Consider the following 17,302-nt stretch of genomic DNA (forward strand, 5'->3'; position numbering starts at 1 on the left):
ATTTGGTTCTCCTCTGACTCCACTGGAGCTCTGCTCCTACCTTAGCGGACATATTTGCTGTGGGCAAATGGCTGCCACGTTTTGCCCACAAAATATACAGTCGATTCACTTTGGAGTGTATTCCGTGAAGCGCTCTGAGACGTCTCGAAGACGTGATAAAGGGCAATATCAAATGCAAGAGTTATTATTATTATTATATGTATGCAAAAGGGCTTCCCACGCATCCTATTCAAACACTGTGGCAATACTCGTTTCACAGATTTTAAATTGCCGCTCGTTAAAGGAGTCACTGATCTTTCTGCAAAGCTTCTGAGAAAGGTGATTTTTTTTAGTGTGTTCAGCAGTTTGCCACGACATAAGTTGTTGCTGAAACCCACATTGTTACTCGATTTGATAAGTCATTATTACGCATCAAAAGTAGACAGTCGTAACATTGTTTAAACGGGCAAGCACTCCAGTGGCTTAGCTCATCGATGACCCGATGAGCGGCAAGATTGTGGTCGCTCTTTGTATAGTTACAATTTCAAGGAAAAATTTCATGCCAGGTTTCTGCCACTGACTGGGAACATCATTGCTCTCTTGTAATCAACAGCGGCGCTTATGCTTTTCAAATTCTCTGGTTTCTGTTCTACTATCCATTCCTTGGCTGACCCCATTTTAGCCTGTTCAGCTGCTTTGCAATTAGTTTCACAAGCTTCAATCTTTTTAAATTCCTCAAGTGTGGAACTTTAATAAATCCTTTAATTTACTGTGACATCTTCTTTCAACTACGGTGCTTTTTTTTGTGCAGCAGACACACAGGATAGAGGTGATCAGGATTCATCCTTGGAGGCACAGGTATAAAGAAAAGTTTTATTTTAATCAACCGACTTTGTACCTTATGCCATACACTATCATGGATGTTTGCGGGACATTGCTGTGAACAAAATGTCTGCCACGTTCTCCAATAAAATTGCAAAGCCACTGCAATTTATCAATCGATCTTTGTCTTTTGTCAATTGGTACAGTGTAGATTGGTTGCAGTGTCTTTCATGGCAGGAGGGCGTCTCAAAGTACTTCACAAGATCGCTGGATGTTGTGAAACACTTTGAAACGTCCTCCTGGCATGAAAGGCACTGCATAAAAAGCAAGGATTATTGTTTCTCTTAAGTTTAGATGAGAACATTTTACTGTAAAACAAAACAATGGCCTTTGTCTTTACTTGATGGCGTTTCACAACAACCCACACATTTGGCGCACAGCTCAGCTCTGCAGCTGACCTTCGCACACTAAATGCCCGGGAGTATGCTTGAGATTCTCAGAAGAACTAGCCAGTGAATCATTTGTTCACTTCAGCCCGCCCAAGTCTTCATATGAAATCAAACTCATCGGATCCTTCTGTGTCAGAAACATTGGAGGAATCTTAGAGAACATTTGCTTGCTCAGGGAGAGAGTAATGCACGTTTGCATGCTTGCTCAGTCCAATTTTTGTGATGTGTGTGCTCCATTCATGGATGAAAATTACTAGCTTGGAAGATTCTTGCAGCCTTTGGCTTTTCTCTGCTCTGTCGTGTTTACCCTGTGCTTTGGTGAAGACCATTTCGAGAGCTGACATTCCACGGTGCTTGGGAGTGGGATGCCAGGAATAACAACAACAAACTGCATTTATATAGTGCTTAACAGTGCTGTAGCCTGACGCTGAGCTGGAAGTGGGGTNGGGGGCGAGGGAAGACGTGACTGTTAGCACGGTCGAAGAGGAAGGTCTCCAGCCAGCCGTGATCTAAAAAGGGGGGAAGGAGGGGGGTGGGGGGGCAAAACGGAAGGATTGGGGGAGAGAGTTCCCAAGATTCAGGGCAATTTGCCCACAAAATTGTAGTGGCTGGAAGGAATAATCAATAGCCTGCAATGGAGGCATGGCGGCAGGAAGAATTAGGAGAGAAAGGACTTCACTGCGGATGTCAACTGAACCTCAAAGGTGTCGGTGTCAGCCTGGCTCAGTCGGTAGCACTCTCGCCTCTGAGGTTTGTGGGTTCAAGCCCCACATCAGGGATGTTGAACCCAGTCTAGCCTTTCACTGCTAAACATTCCAACAAAAAGGCATTTTGAGTGCTTCAAGGGATCCCTAAAGAATTCTGTCTGAAAATAGGTTATTTTTGCAAAGGATTCCTGATTCCGAGAAAGAGTCCCTATAATTGCTTGTTTCTGGTTCCTTATTAGGAAATTCTGTTCAGAAATACTACAAATTAGATCCCAGCTCCTTCAGTCCCTTTAATGTTTTGAAAAGCAATCGATTAGTCACTCAACTGGATTGGTGATTGGGTCTTTACAAACCGTTGTCAACATTTGATTAGGCTGGGGTGAAGCTATATTTATCCCAGCGCAAGTTAGGTTATGAGCCCAGTGTTTGATATGATTTGACAGTGTGTAACAGAGTGATAATTTAATTTATCATAGGCCACTTCCCTTAACAAAATCCACTTTGTCTGATTAAGGCTCAATGGTGAATTGTTCTATTTGGTTCTCGTGCTTTTCGGCTTGCTTAATTCTACTAAATATTGCAGCTTTCCCTTTTCAATGCTGAAACCTACGTAGGTTTTTCACTGTGTTTTCTGACTTGAAATTTTCAAAATGCCCGTAACCAGCCCTTTTTTCTTCAGGACCCTTTAAATCCCAGCTGCCAAAGTGGCAACGCTCCCGTGCAACGCTAAACAGGAGCTCTCCGCACGAGTTAGAGAGCAGATTTTTTTTGGTTGCAGCAACAGTGGGTAGACCAGTTATGAGTATTGACATCCGATCAGTCTCGACTCAAAGTGCCAAATACCCTACAACTATCTGCTGTTGTCACTGTCGATTAGTTTCTCTTGCACATTTTGCTGCTGAGGTCATTCAGTGGAACTCTACACTGTGATGGGTTGTAATATTCTGCAAAGGAGCATGGAAAACACTGTTACCTCAGTCCTCAAGCGCAACTAATGTCAGACAACCCTATGAGCAGCGTTCGTTAGAGATTTGGAAGTGATCCAGATGAAGGACACATGAAAAGACAAAAGGCTGTGGATTGGGGATTAATAGAGAATCATAGAATCATAGAATTATACAGCATAGAAGGAGGCCATTAGGACCATCGTGTCTGTGCTGGCTCTTTGAAAAGAACTTCCAAATCAATCCCTCTCCCCCGATCAATCCCTCTCCCCCGCTCTCTCCCTATAGCGCTGTAAACTTGTCCTCCCTACCTGGGAATAAACCCCAGGTTGTCTCGCTTGCGAGGTGAGTACGCTAACCACTACGCTACTTATATAAATATAAGGTAGTGACTTGGGAATCGAAAAAAGGATTTATGAGGAACTACTTCACCAGAGGATAGTGAGATTGTGGAACTCACTACCTGAAGAGGTGGTTGAATAAGATGCATTCGAGAGGAAGCTGTAGCTTCACGTGAAGGAGAAGGTAGAATAGAAGGTTTGGGAGGGAGTAAGGAGTGAGTGGAGACTCGTGTGAAGTATAAACACTGTCACAGACTGGTTGGACATTCTTTGTGACCTTCTTTATAATACGGCAATTATAACAATTAACAAGGATTATTATAATACAGAGAATAATAAGGTGGACAAATTGGATTATAAAGAGTTGCCACGAACGAACAACAGCAGCAAGCTCGATGGAATGAATGGCTCATTCCTAATTCCTTTGTTAAATGTATTAAAAAAGTAATTGTAATTACATGGGTATCCGTTGCTTTCATATGTACATTATATTATTAATGTATGTTATTGCATATGATGTGCATAAAAAATGTGACCCGATAAGTCCTCATGTCACTGATGGTTGGTGAAATCTCCACTAAAGGAACAACAAAGTGAGAAATAATCATAATAATCCTTGGGTTTGATTGAGTCACTTTCATGTCACGATTTACTGTGATGTGGAAGTGGAATGTGTATTTTGTAGACGTTAATTGAGAAATAGTCAAATAATGGCACTTAAAACGGAAGTAAATTATTAACTCCAGCACAGGGCGCTAACTATTTGGAATTTTTTTTCAACCAACCACATTGTAACGAGTGTTATTGGAATGGAGCCTTTTAAATCGTGAATCAATTTCTAAAAGCCTAATAGATTGGGTAAATGCCGAAGTCGTCTTATCTGTGTGAGATAATTCGCAGTTACTTCTGCAAGGCAGAAAATAGCAAGATTTTATCTTTCTCACAGAGCTTGTGAAGTCTTTCACACTCTGGCTAATTGCATGCTCTACGAGCATTGAACAATCTCACGATTTAAATTGCTCCCTAATTTGTATCCTTAATAGCTCCCTCTGCACCTCACGATTAAACCTGTAAGGGAAAAAGTTGCCTTTCTAAAGTGTGGCATCTTATCTTCAATCAAAATTTTTCAAAGTATTAGCTTGACTCTGGGATACCTGTATATCTTTTTTCTCGTCCCTCCAGGGAGAGAGTGCGCATTCCATTCCGATAATCTATCTCTGGGATTTCCATGTAATATGGAATATGGAATAATAAAAATAATCCTTGCATTTTAAATAGCGCCTTATCGCTTCTTCGAGACGTCTCAAAGCGCTTCACAGAATGTACTGTAAAGTAAATTGACTATACATTTTGTGGGTGAAACGGGGCAGCCAATTGCGCACAGCAGCGTCCCACAACCCGTCGTGGATTGTTATTATTATTATTATGGATTGAGTGACCAAATTGTTTTTAAAGGGATTATTAGGTGGGATGCAGGGAAACATCAGCTCAGTTTGAATACTCTTAAGCACGGTGATAGGTTTCCAAATGTATCAGACACTCAGCAACAGAATTTTTTGATGACCATGTGGAACGTGTTCCCCAGTAGACCTTCACAATGCGTTCCTTGTTTCCAGAAAGATAATTTTATTTGTATATCCTTGCAATTAGATTCATAAAGCTGTTCAAAACAGTACTCATAGGACATTGCTCAATGAAGAATATTAATGGGCATAATAATCTTAGGCCACAACTGAACAATATTGTCTTTCCCACAAGAGGATGAACTCAACAATGCTGCATAATTTGAAGCAGAGAAAGAGACTTCATTGGCACGTCAGCTTAACACCGACCCTTTGCTCATTGCAACATTGCAGGCAACCTGTTTTGAACAGATAACTGATTGAGAAATTTCACCATGTTTATATTTTGAAACAAAGATGTGCCTATTGCTGCATTGAGTTCCGTAGCTCAGTCGTTAGAGCACGTGCCTCACCGGGCAGGACGAAACATTGGGCAAGTTTCCTTACTCCACACGCCTCTGTTTACCTAGCAGTAAGTAGGAACTTGGTTGTTAATTGATTGGCGGATCGCTTTTCCGGGATAATAATTCCTTAAAAAAAATTATTTGGTCACTCAATCCACGACTGTTTGTGGGACACTATGTGCGCAATTGGCTGCTGTATTCCCCCACAAAATATACAGTCAATTCACTTAACAGTATATTCTATGAAGCGCTTTGAGAATTCTCAAAGAAGTGATAAGGCGTTGTATCAATTGCAAGAAGAACATTTCACCGAGCTTTATCTTGTTGAATATCTTACCAATGGTTAGTTAGTCACCTTAGAAATTCAGTGGGAGAACTTCTGTATGGTCTGTGGAGAGAAAGTAGGGAACAAGAACAATAATAACAACAATAATAATCCTTGCATTTGATACAGCGCCTTATCACGTCTTCGAGACGTCTCAAAGTACTTCACAGAATATACTGTAAAGTGAATTGACTGTATATTCTGTGGGCGAAACGCGGCAGCCAATTGCTCAAGGCAGTGTTCCACAAACAAGGCCTTTTCTCAATTGATGTCTTATTTTCTTTATTTCTTATACTTCATCTTTATATCGCAAGAGAGATTTGGATAATTAAGCCCTTCAGCCCATTTGAACTTATATATTTCTGTCTTCCCAATAAAGTTGTGTTTTTAAATAACCCAATGTATTTGAATGAATTTCACACTATGATACGATTTAAATTGATGCAGGGCTGTCCACATCAGGAGGATGACTCAAAACCCCTCAGGGTGCAGTTCTGGATGGACACCCAAGGTGGGGACAGGAGTCAAGACGGGTAGAAAGGGGAAGGATAACCGAAAAGGTAAGTCAAAGTGGATAAAGTTTGAGGATAAAGTTCCAAAATAAAGGAATGTTTTAACTCAGTTATCATCAGTGTCCTTCATTTTCACATGACTCCTATGAGATTGTATGTAAGTCTATCATCCCATTAGTTTAATTTAATAAAACAAATTATAAAAAATGGAATTACTTGCAGTTAAGGTTGGAGGCGCATTTCAATATTACATTTATTGGTCTGTTTATCCAAATATATAACTCATCTGGAACAAGGTTAGAAAGTAATTTGGCATTAGTTACCATGGAAGACACACCCAAGCAGATGGATTGCATTTGTTCTGCTAGCCATCTTTCTTCAATAGGGCTGAAATTTCTTTTTCCCAATAAAAACATAAGAATTTGCTTGGTGAGGTCCATCTAGTTCACCTTTCACCATCCTGGCAGTCGCGCATGTTGTGTCCCAAACTATATACCGTATCCCGAGTTATTATTTTCTAGCGGAAATCTATCTAATTTGTTCTGGAAACAAACAACATTTTCTGCTCCCACTGTCTGTCCCACTTGGGCACCTGCTCCATAAGTTTACTACTCGCTCACTGAAGTAGTGTTTCCGCAGATTTGTTCTGAATTTACCCCCTTCGATCGCAGGCCGATTTCCTTTCTTTTTCCTTCGCTGTCCATGGTCCCAGCCAAAGGTGTTGATTTTTTTCTTGCCTTGCTCTTTTCCTGCAGTGCGTAGTCTGACTCTCGTCTCAAGGCAACTCCAGCACATCATGCACTTTCTATCGCTGTGCTTCCTCCTGCCACTGCACGTGCTGTACTAATTGCTTTCTCTCTCATTCACAAATAGATCAACTAACGCAACATGATTAACCTACCGTTCCTGCCTCGCCCAGGATCACGTTGGTTCCTGGTTGATGATAATAATCCTTGCATTTGATATAGCGCCTTATCACATCCTCAAGATGCCTCGAATGCTTCACAGAATATACTGTAAAGTCCAGTGACTATATTTTGTGGGCAAAACGTAGCAGCCAATTGCGCACAGCAGTGTCCCACAAACAGTCGTGGATTGAAATTATTATTCATGTAAGAAACATTTTTTTTGAGGGGATTATTACCGTCAGTACAAAAGTGTTTCGACAATAGAGTAACGACTCGGTTCCTACGTACTGTGGGGAAACAGGCTTGCGGAGTGAGGAAACCCACCTAACGTTTCGCCCTGCCAGGAATCAAACCCAGGTCCTCTCGCTTGCGAGGAGAGCGCTCTAACAACTCAGCTACAGGACTTGACGTACAGTATTATGATATTATTGCTGTGTCAGTTGAGACTTTGTGAATATATGATGAAAATGTATTTCTGGGCCATTGCTGTATTTGATCTCGGGCTTATCGAAGAAGATTAAGAATTGAATCTCTAAACCCAAGATTCAAGCACTTTGAAATTTGCTCAACCACAAAGAACACATCTGGCCATCTTATACCTCCCAACCTTGGGACCCAAAAATAGCTATAGATTATGTTGCAGATTTGCCCATCTGTTTCTAACTAATGATAATGTCCTAAAATGTTGCAGATGACTTTTCTAATTGGAACTGTTACAGCCTCTTTATAAGAAAAGTGACAGCATCAAAATGTAACATTAAATTGCTTTTTATTTTTATTGTGTGCGGTACAAGTTATCAATCCAAACCGCAGCTACGGGAGACTGGAATTTGTTCTTGCTTTTTTTCCGTAGGGCAGAAAGTCTATCCATTCTATGTGATGCCAAAAGATTTCTCCATTTACAGCGTTAACACAAGGTAAGCAATGTAAACCTCGGCACAAGTAGCGCCTGCTTGAGTCAAGATGTATGGTCCTCTGTCTGGTGTCTTTACTGTTGCGCTGTTCGTAGCATGTCAATTTGGTTCAGTTGGCTGTAGACCCTCCTTTGGGACAGGAAGTTTTAAATCAGGTTTGACACAGAGGCCTGAGCTCATAATCCATGCTGACACCAGTTCAGTGTTGATGGAGTTCTATATCCTTGGAGGTGTTGACCTTTGGATGAAAGATGGCACCGAGTTCTGTTTTCCTGTTCCAGTGCTTTGGGAGGCCTTTAAGGATTGCATGGCAACAATTCAGAGCCGAACTGGAGGTTCTCAATGACTCAACAGTGTCCACCCCGAGGGAAATTCTCAATTCACCAATTGACCAACCAGGTTTTTGCTGGTTGTGGGCTGTTGCTGGTGCAAATTAGATGCTTGCATAAAAGGTCTTTAAGGGTAGTAGAAATTTGGAACTCTCTCTTGCCCCCCAAAAAGGCTGTGGATGCTGGATCTATTCAAATTTTTCAAGACTGAGGTTGATGGATATTTGTTAGGTAAGGGTATCAAGAGATATGGGACAAGGGTGGGTAATTGGAGATAAGTGCAGATCAGCCATGATCTTATAGAATGGTGGAACAGGCTCGAAAGGCTGAATGGCCTCCTCCTGTTCCTATGAGGTGATTTTTCATGATTAGTTTCTGTATGAAATATCACTGTTTCTTTATTTTATTTACATACAACTGGTACCAAAGTTAAACCAAGCTATAAATTTTAAGCAAAAACGTAAAAATTTCAAAGATCCAGTCTTTTAAAAGTCAAATTTCACATTCTTTTATTTTCTGCACCCCCCACCCCACCCCCCTTTGGAATTCTATCCCTCAGTCCCTTAACCTCCCCCTTCCCTTGCCCCCTTCAAGGCCCATCTCAAGATGCTCCTCATCGACCGTGCCTTCGGTCACCCTCCTACCCTTACCCACCCCGCCCTCCACCCCTCCTAATCCCAACCTCCAGGTCGGGTCCAAATGCCTGACTGCTCAGCGCATTGGGATGTCCTCACGAGGTGAAAGGCGCTGCGTAAACTGTAATTTGTTGTTGTTGGTGATGCTTTCAGAAATTGGAGACTGACAAGGAGAACTCCAACGCAGAGGTTAAATACACATGTGTAGAACTAAGCTTTCACTGGTTGGAACGTAGTTGTGTGGACATAGGGTGAGACATAGGGATCAAACTGGACTTTGATTCTCCCCTCTTTCCCCCACCCCGCCATAGTTGAATAGTGTGCAGTCACTTACTGTCCAGATTTACTTGCAAATAATAGTCATTTGGATGATGTGCCAGGAAGGCAAACTGATGTAGAGAACCACACCCTAGTAGAAGGAAAAGTGAGTCGGGACAAGAGTTCCAAGTAATAAAAAGTTGTTGTTCATGTAAAATAAAAACTCAATAAAACTTATTTACCAGCCCCATTCCAGTAAACTGCTGTATATATTTTAAATTAAAATACCAGTAGATTTTGCTCTTGGAAGTGATAGAATGATATAGTCTACATACTGTACGAATGTCAATATAATTCCAAGGAGAATCTAATTTCATGATAAATGTTTGGTGTGTTTATAATAGTGTGACACAGTGACTGTCAGATGTGAAATAATAAGTCCCTTATTCCAATTTATTTTAAAGCAATGCATATCTAACAGCTCATTTTGAAAGTCATAGCATCTGCTTTTCATCAGTCAAACAGTTCCTTTTTTTGTTTGGCTCTCTATTTCAATGTAAATTGTCAAAAGTCATTTTTGAAATGTTCATGCTAAGAGATTATCTAATTTAGTTTTGCTTTTCATATTTCAGAATCTTATTAAGTATTTATTGCTTTGACATTGAAAAAACAGCTTTCATCGAGGGGTGCTGTATACTTTACAGTTGAAGGCAAGAAATTGAGTGAGGGTAAAGTTTTTCTTTTTAATCTACTTTCTGTTTTCTCCAATAACTTTATTCAATGTAAATTCATGTTCTACGCTGATATCAGGGCGCGGTTATAATAATATCCTTGCATTTAATATAACGCCTTATCATGTCTTCGAGACGACTCAAAGCCCTTCACAGACTGTAAAATGAATTGATTGTATATTTTGTGGACGTAACACAGCAGCCAATTGCACACAGCAGTGTGTCACAACAGTTGTGGATTGAGGGACCAAATTATTTATGTATATATATATATACATACATATAAATGGATCCCTGAGGCTCCCTACCTTAATAAGCATAAAAATTTACAACACAGCTAGAAAAAAAGGAAATGGAATATTGTCCCAATTAACATAAATCACAAGCTTTACATAACATTCACAGATTCCTAAGATTATCTCTACACAAACCGGAATATATTAATTTAAAGATTTGCTCATTTACAACCGAGTGTCCCTTAAGATGCGATTCTTACGCAGACAAGAGGGTTATATGGTAATTAAGTCAGCAGAAGCCAAAATAATTTGCAGAAACAGCTGGAATAATAAACAAAATATCTTAACGTAAGAGGCAGTCGAGATCAGGATTTTTTAAAAAAAAGTTTAAATGCAAAAATTAGTTTGAGATTGCAAATCCTCTCTACATTTTAATCTGAAATGTCTGAGGAGAAGACAAATTAGCATCCGGATATCGTTTCTGTTCAACTTTTAATATATGTGCACTTCCTATCGTAACAACCACAGAAATTATTTTATGTAAATTCCTAATGACAGCAAGTTATTATTAGAGAAACCTAAAGTATCAAAATCAGCTGCAAAATAACCCTATGCACTTGGAACTTGAAATATTCTGCTCCTGTTGCATTTTATCTCAATACAAAATGTTATATTATGCAGCACTGTAAACATGAACATCAATTTTTAGGGATGTTATGAACTGATTCCCTCTGTGGTCAAGCAATTTTACTGGGGGGTAGAGCTGGTGTTATTTTTACACTTTTAGTGTCTTTTAGTGTTTTGCAGATATACTGTAAGAAAACTATACAATGAATTGTACTGAGCTATCGAAGGAATCTGAAAATCAATGATCAATCAGTATGACCAATTCTATCTATTTGCAAATGTACGGTTAATAATAATAATAATATTTGCACTTGATAGAGTGCCTTTCAGGTTGGTGAGTATATAGGATGTATATGGTTTATTGTGAAATGTAGTGACTATATTTTTGTAGGTGAAGCAGCAGCCAATTTGCAACACAGCAATGCCCCACAAGTAGCCACAAAGTGAATGACTATTTTTATCTGGGGGATTGTCGGGGAGGACCCTGGGCTAAAGAAATTCGCTTCTCTTTTCGAACAGCGCCATGGGATCTTTAACGTCCACCTGAATGAGCAGATGGGAGGTGGGTTTAACAGCTCAAGGACAGCACCTCGGTCAACTATCGGAGGGGCCAAGAGAGGCCCATGGGTGATACAGGTTGGGGCTGCACGGAGGACTACATGTAGACCTCCTCAGGGATCAGGGATCTCACCTCCCCTTAAACAGGTGAACCGTAGGTAGATTTGGGAGAGGGGAGCTCCAGGCTTAGCCACCCACTACCTATGCCCCCAACACTGCATTGGAGCTTAGACTTGTGAATTCAAAGTCCTGATGTGATGGCTGAAGACACAGCCTTGTGAATTAGAGTGAGAATGCTACGAACTGAGCCAGGCTGACACCAAGTGCATATGGTTTTTGAAGTGGGCTGTTTTGAGTTAAAATATTTACCTTGCACTTGAGCTAAGTAATTAGATTGAAACCGACATTGTTTACTTACTTACTGTCTACCTTTCAGCACACGATTCTGTTGACAAGGTCACGGATCCAAATTGATGGCTTCAGTGCCACTTCCAACTCTCAATCGCAGTTTTATATGGTGCTGTGTTTAAATGGCTTGTTTAATCTAAGTTTCCTATCCATGCTGTTCTGTTTGAAACATAAATGACCTTTGACTGGATTCAAGTTATTTTATGATGTTTGAACATGGGGCGTGATGTGCATAGACTTTTAGCTAATATTCATCCTTGCATTTGATATGGTGCCTTAGCACTTCACAAAATATATTGCAATGTGGATTGACTGTGTATTTTGTGGGCGAAACGCGGCAGCCAAATTTGCACAGCAGTGGATTGAGTGACCGCATTATTTTGTTTTGTTTTTTGGAGGGGTTATTACCCCCGGAAAGGAGTCCACCAACCGACTAACAACCAAATTCCTACTTACTGCTGGGTAAACAGAGGCGCGCGGAGTAGAAAACCTGCTTAAGATTTTGACCTGCCTGGCATCTAAATTATCATTTGGGACTATGGACTTGCTGTCCACAACCTTCAGTAAAGCAGCACATGGAAAATATCTGCACATTACACCCAAGGCTCCTGATGTACATCTGCTACCACATCACCCATGCTTAGCAGAATACCTCAAATGAGTTCCCACATCCAATTCCTAGGATCATTTCCTCAAAACAAAACCATTAAAACATTTTGCTGTTCGTCAGTGACTAATTGCATTTACATTTACCAAATCACAAGCTAGTGTGAATATACATAATAACAATCCTTAATCCTTGCATTTGAAATAGTGCTTTTTACGGCTGGAGGACGTCCCAAAGCGCTTCACAGAACACACTGTAAAGTGAATTGACTGTATATTTGTGGGCGAAACACAGCAGCCAATTGCGCATAGCAGCGTCCCACAAACAATCGTGGATTAAAGTAACCAATTTTATTATTGCTTTTTTTCTTGAGGATTATTATCAGGCATGTGGAGTAAGGAAACTTGCCCAAGGTGTCATCCTGCCGGGAATGGAACCAGATCTCTCGCTTAATGCGCCTAAATCACGATAAAGCGCCCTATCACGTCTTTGAGAGGTCTCAAAGCACTTCACAGGATATACTGCAAAGTGAATTGACTGTATATTTTCTGGGAGAAACATAGCCCATTACAAAGACTATGTGCTCGTGATAGATCAACATGGACTTAACGTAGGTCCTAGTTGTTTTTGTGTCTCGCATTCCCAGAAATTGCAAATGATTGTGCGCTCACACGATATACAGACACCTCAAAGAGTTTCGAGACTTCAAAATTATGCAGACAGACAAGCAACAGTAATTTGGATGTGTAAACATATTTTAATGTTCCATTGTAAAATATGACATGTGTTTTCCATTATTTTCAGTCTCACTGTAATTCACAAGCAAGCGATCCCTTCCTCTTTATTTCTGCTTAAAAATTCAGGCAATTTGATTCGTACTTTTCCTTCCACGAACCTGGGCTCAACAGAACCCAGTTTGACAAATTACAACAATGTGCTCTGTACCTCTTCGCACCGCTTGCCAGCTGAAAGCTTGCCAACCACTGGGATATTTGCTACAAGACAGTATTACATGTGTTAGTAACCCACAAGAACGCTTTGCTAACATCACAGGGTTCTTCAGCTTTAGTTATCGTCACCCAAGCTGTATTTTGCTGCAATATAGGTAAGGTTGGTTCATTAGCCATAACATTGTTGTTCGCTAAGTATTTCAAAGATGGTTGTTTATAGAAATTCACACTTCCTTGGTTTAAGGCTAGCATTTTAAAACTCTTGTCATTTACAATTTTGCGAGTAACACTCTTCAGAGAATCGTAAGCACACCACACATTTTGAGCTTCTTGTTTAACGTAAAATGGCAGACATTTACAATGGTATGTGTCGTGTCGTGGATTAATGTGTTTTTCATTTCCTCTGTGATGAGTGCATCCATTTACATAAACATTACAGGGGGGGGGGAGGGGGGTGTGGACGTATAGCGGAAGATTTAAAAAGGTCTGTAGCAATCCAACAAACCAAAAGAGGGATAATAAAAAGCAACAGGAAGTCTCTCTGCTCTGCTCGGCCCCTGCTCCTCAGGTGAAAACTCTTCCCGAATGACAGCGGTCTCAGTGGACACAACATGACATTCCTGCTGTACTGTACATAACTTGCCAGGTTAAATAAAGCAGTACACATGGACAATACACATAGGATCCAACAAAAGCTGCTTTTGAGTTCCCAGTTTAAGACTGGGGCAAAAAGCAAGTACAGCCGTAATTAAACCCTGGCTCATCCCCTCCACATGCCTAGAAACCTTTTGTCTGGAATGTAACAGAGCATCAAGTATCACACACAGCCTCTAATTCTCACCAACAGGCTCTCCTTCCCCCACCTCCCCTCCACCGCCTCCTCACCACCCACTCACCCCCCCCCCTTTCCTCCGTTACTACGAATCTCCTTTGGCAAGGTGCCTCGAAATTAGTCTGTAATCTTAGAAATTTTGAAAAATTAAATGAACAGGGAACGGACTTTTTTTATACAGGTCCCTTTATACGCGTCTATAACATTCCTGACGAGTAGAAGCAATGAAAGGCTGAATGTACTATGGTGATCAGACACAGCACTTCACTGACACGGATCCCGATACTGGAAGCAGATGAACTATCTGGAGACGTGCGTCCTTTGGGCTGTACGTCGACAGTCTCCTCCTTTGAAGCCGTGATTGGTGTCTGAAAAAGATTATGATTCAATTATAATATCGATGGTAATAATAGTAATAATCCTTGCATTTGATACAGCGCCTTATCACGTCTTCGCGACGTCTCAAAGCCCTTCACAGGATATACTGTGAAAGGAATTGACTGTATATTTTGTGGGCGAAACGCGGCAGCCAATTGCGCACAGCAGTGTCCCACACAAGTGGTTGTGGATTGAGTGACCAAATTAGTATTATTTAATTTAAATTGCAAATGAGCAAATTCAGTCACTGCCGAACTTTTAGGACTCACTCAAATGGCGAAATAACAAAACTGACACATTAAATGTTTCTTTCCTATCAAAAGCTTTCAAGGCTAATGTCGGAAATGGCTATCATAAATTGAAGCAGAATCTTATGTGATTATTTGGGCTGATTAATTGTTTTCATTTTAGACAATATGTTATCTCCCAAAGTAAATACCTAATCATTATGTACAATTAGGGAAACCATTTGTGATTGCAATCGTTATAGGAAAGTTGAACTGTAACCGTAAAAGCATCATTATACGTATTAATAAATAAATATGGTTCCTTTTATTCATGTTTGGAAGCTTTACGTGGACAATGAGGGCTGCGATCACAGGGTCAAGTGAAGGACGACTCGTTTCAAAAGATGTTTCAAACTGCTGTCTTTAGTTTGATTGTTTTCGACAGCTTTTAGTCTGGGATCTTAGATGCAGCACTAACTCTGAACAGTAGCAGAATGTGGCGTTCTGAGTGAAAGAGGAAGAGGAAACATTTGCCAAGAAATGCACAGTCACTACACTTGAGTGCAATTCAATTGAATCAAATGACTTGTGTTTGATGGAGCGCCTTTCATGTTGGCACAACACCTCAAAGGCTTTGCAGGGTTTACATGTGGTGACTTTGTGTTTTGTAGGCAAAATACTCTGTGAGAGAGATTTGAAGGCACTATATCATTTGTTTTAATGTTGAAGGTGCTATATCAAATGCAAGTCATGCCACTTTACGGTAAAATCCTGTGAAGCGTTTTGTAATGTCTCAACAAGGTGCTGTATCAAATGCAAGATTTATTATTAACCTTTAGCCTCTCGTGCTGACAGACAATTACAGATTGCAATTGACGATTGAGGCTAGAGCTGTTTATTACCCCTTTCCCTGATGTTTAAAACAAAAGAGACCGTGGTGGAGCCCTTGGGAGGTAAGAGTGGGAATCAATAACAAAAGTAAACAAAGGGAGATTGACCATTTTAAATATCTCCAGGTCATGATGCAAAATGTGCAATTAAATAAACAAACACACTTTGTGTGTAAGGTTATCAGTGCCTGGGAGGTGTCTAAGAGGAAGATCTTATCATTCCCTGTAATGAACCTCGGACCATAAATCTTGTATTGTCTGATTCTCCATCATGTAACTCAAACCTGCTTGAAGCATTTTTTTACAGAAGAATGCATTTCCTACGACATTCGAGCCAGCCAGACTAAGCAGATATATTATGCTGTATGCAGTTTTTGTGCTTAAAGAATTAAATACTAAGTTTAAACTACTGCGATTAACTTAGTCAGTACATACCTCTGAGATGCAAAGCTCCTGACTGACTGATGCGTTGGAATGTAGTCTCTGTGCCTGAAGGTGAAAGACATTAAGAGTTTTAGAAGCACACAAATTATACAAGCTAAGAAGCCCCCAAAACACTCCCCCTGCCAATGGACCACAGGTTTCCATTAAGGTATCAGATTCTGGAGTTTTCTCTCCAGTGCACAGTCTCCGGTGTGTGGACAGGGTCTAGTGAGAGAGATTTAATCTCGTTGCAGGCCTCCATCAATACTCCACGTGAGTTAATTGCTCAACGTCAGCTTTGAGATGACTTTCCCTATCACAACAGCTCAGCTGGGATTGACAGTTCGGTGGTGTGGAGAATCCAACCTGTTATGTATGACCTGATGTGCCCCATACCTCGCAGATGGCTTATTTTTGATTTTATCTTGAGCATTGTTCCAACTCGATAGCACAAGAACAAGTATATAGCAAAACATTGGGTAAATTTCCTTGGGATACTTTGTGGTTGTGGAAATTCGAGTGAACATGAACACTTTTTAAACCTCTATGCAGAAAAGTCTGACCTTGATTTATCGATCGTATTTTTTCCCCTCCCCCTACCCCCCCCCGACGTGGGTGCTAAATTGCAACCCTTTGTAAGGGCACTCGTTATTAGTAACAGCTCTTAAGCTGCAAATAGCGGCTCCCTCCTGAATGCGACGCAATCTATTTCAAGAAGCAGAGTTCCTGTATCCCCGACTTGCAGATAGAGGAACAAGTTGTTATTCGCTGCTCAGAGCTGTTTCACAAACCCTGTGAAAAGCAAATCGCTATAATTTAAAAAAACCCTAATGTTAACCTTTAAGTCGTTGAGGAGGGGGGGTGGGGGAGGGGGTTTACTGAAGAAATCTAATTTGAATCTAATCTTTGGATCACTGACGCTGGTGAAAACCGCTCCACACTCGTTTGTGCCTGTATCTGTTGATGATGTCAATGGCTACAGCTCAGCCCTACAGCTGCTGGTGAGGCTGGCATGTCCTTGCCTCTGGCATTAATAACTGAGAGAGGCTGATGCTTGTCAGAAGTCGGATCCAAGCTGCAATATTCTGAAGCGGGTTGTTGTGTCTCTCAGCGCAAATATTAGCTGTCACACCAATGCTGTGTTCAGCAAACTCCTGCCTGCTTCATGCCTTCAGCCTCTCTGCCCCCACCCTCTGGAACTCCATCCCACAGTCCCTCCGTCTCGCCCCCTCCCCTTGCCTCCTACAAGACCCTCCTCTTCGACCCTCCTCCTCGGTCACCCTCCTACCCCTACCCTCCCCGCCCTCCACCCCTCCTGATCCCAACCACCAGCTCGGGCGCGGATC

General features: G+C 41.0%; 1 protein-coding gene across 1 annotated transcript in view; it reads right to left on the reverse strand.

Moving 5' to 3' along the window:
• Nucleotides 1-12,993: 12,993 nt before the first annotated feature.
• gfra1a (gdnf family receptor alpha 1a) overlaps nucleotides 12,994-17,302 on the reverse strand; it is an 85,885-nt gene continuing 81,576 nt past the window's right edge. The window contains exons 8-9 of the mRNA XM_007909162.2: nucleotides 15,969-16,022; nucleotides 12,994-14,406 (exon numbers count right to left, since the gene is read on the reverse strand). Of these exons, the coding sequence (XP_007907353.1) occupies nucleotides 14,236-14,406; nucleotides 15,969-16,022 (225 nt within the window). The 3' untranslated portion in view covers nucleotides 12,994-14,235. The remainder of the gene's footprint in view (nucleotides 14,407-15,968; nucleotides 16,023-17,302) is intronic.

This window comes from Callorhinchus milii, unplaced genomic scaffold (genome assembly GCF_018977255.1).
Source record: "Callorhinchus milii isolate IMCB2004 unplaced genomic scaffold, IMCB_Cmil_1.0 Scaffold7, whole genome shotgun sequence".
NCBI classification, from domain to species: Eukaryota; Metazoa; Chordata; class Chondrichthyes; order Chimaeriformes; family Callorhinchidae; genus Callorhinchus; species Callorhinchus milii.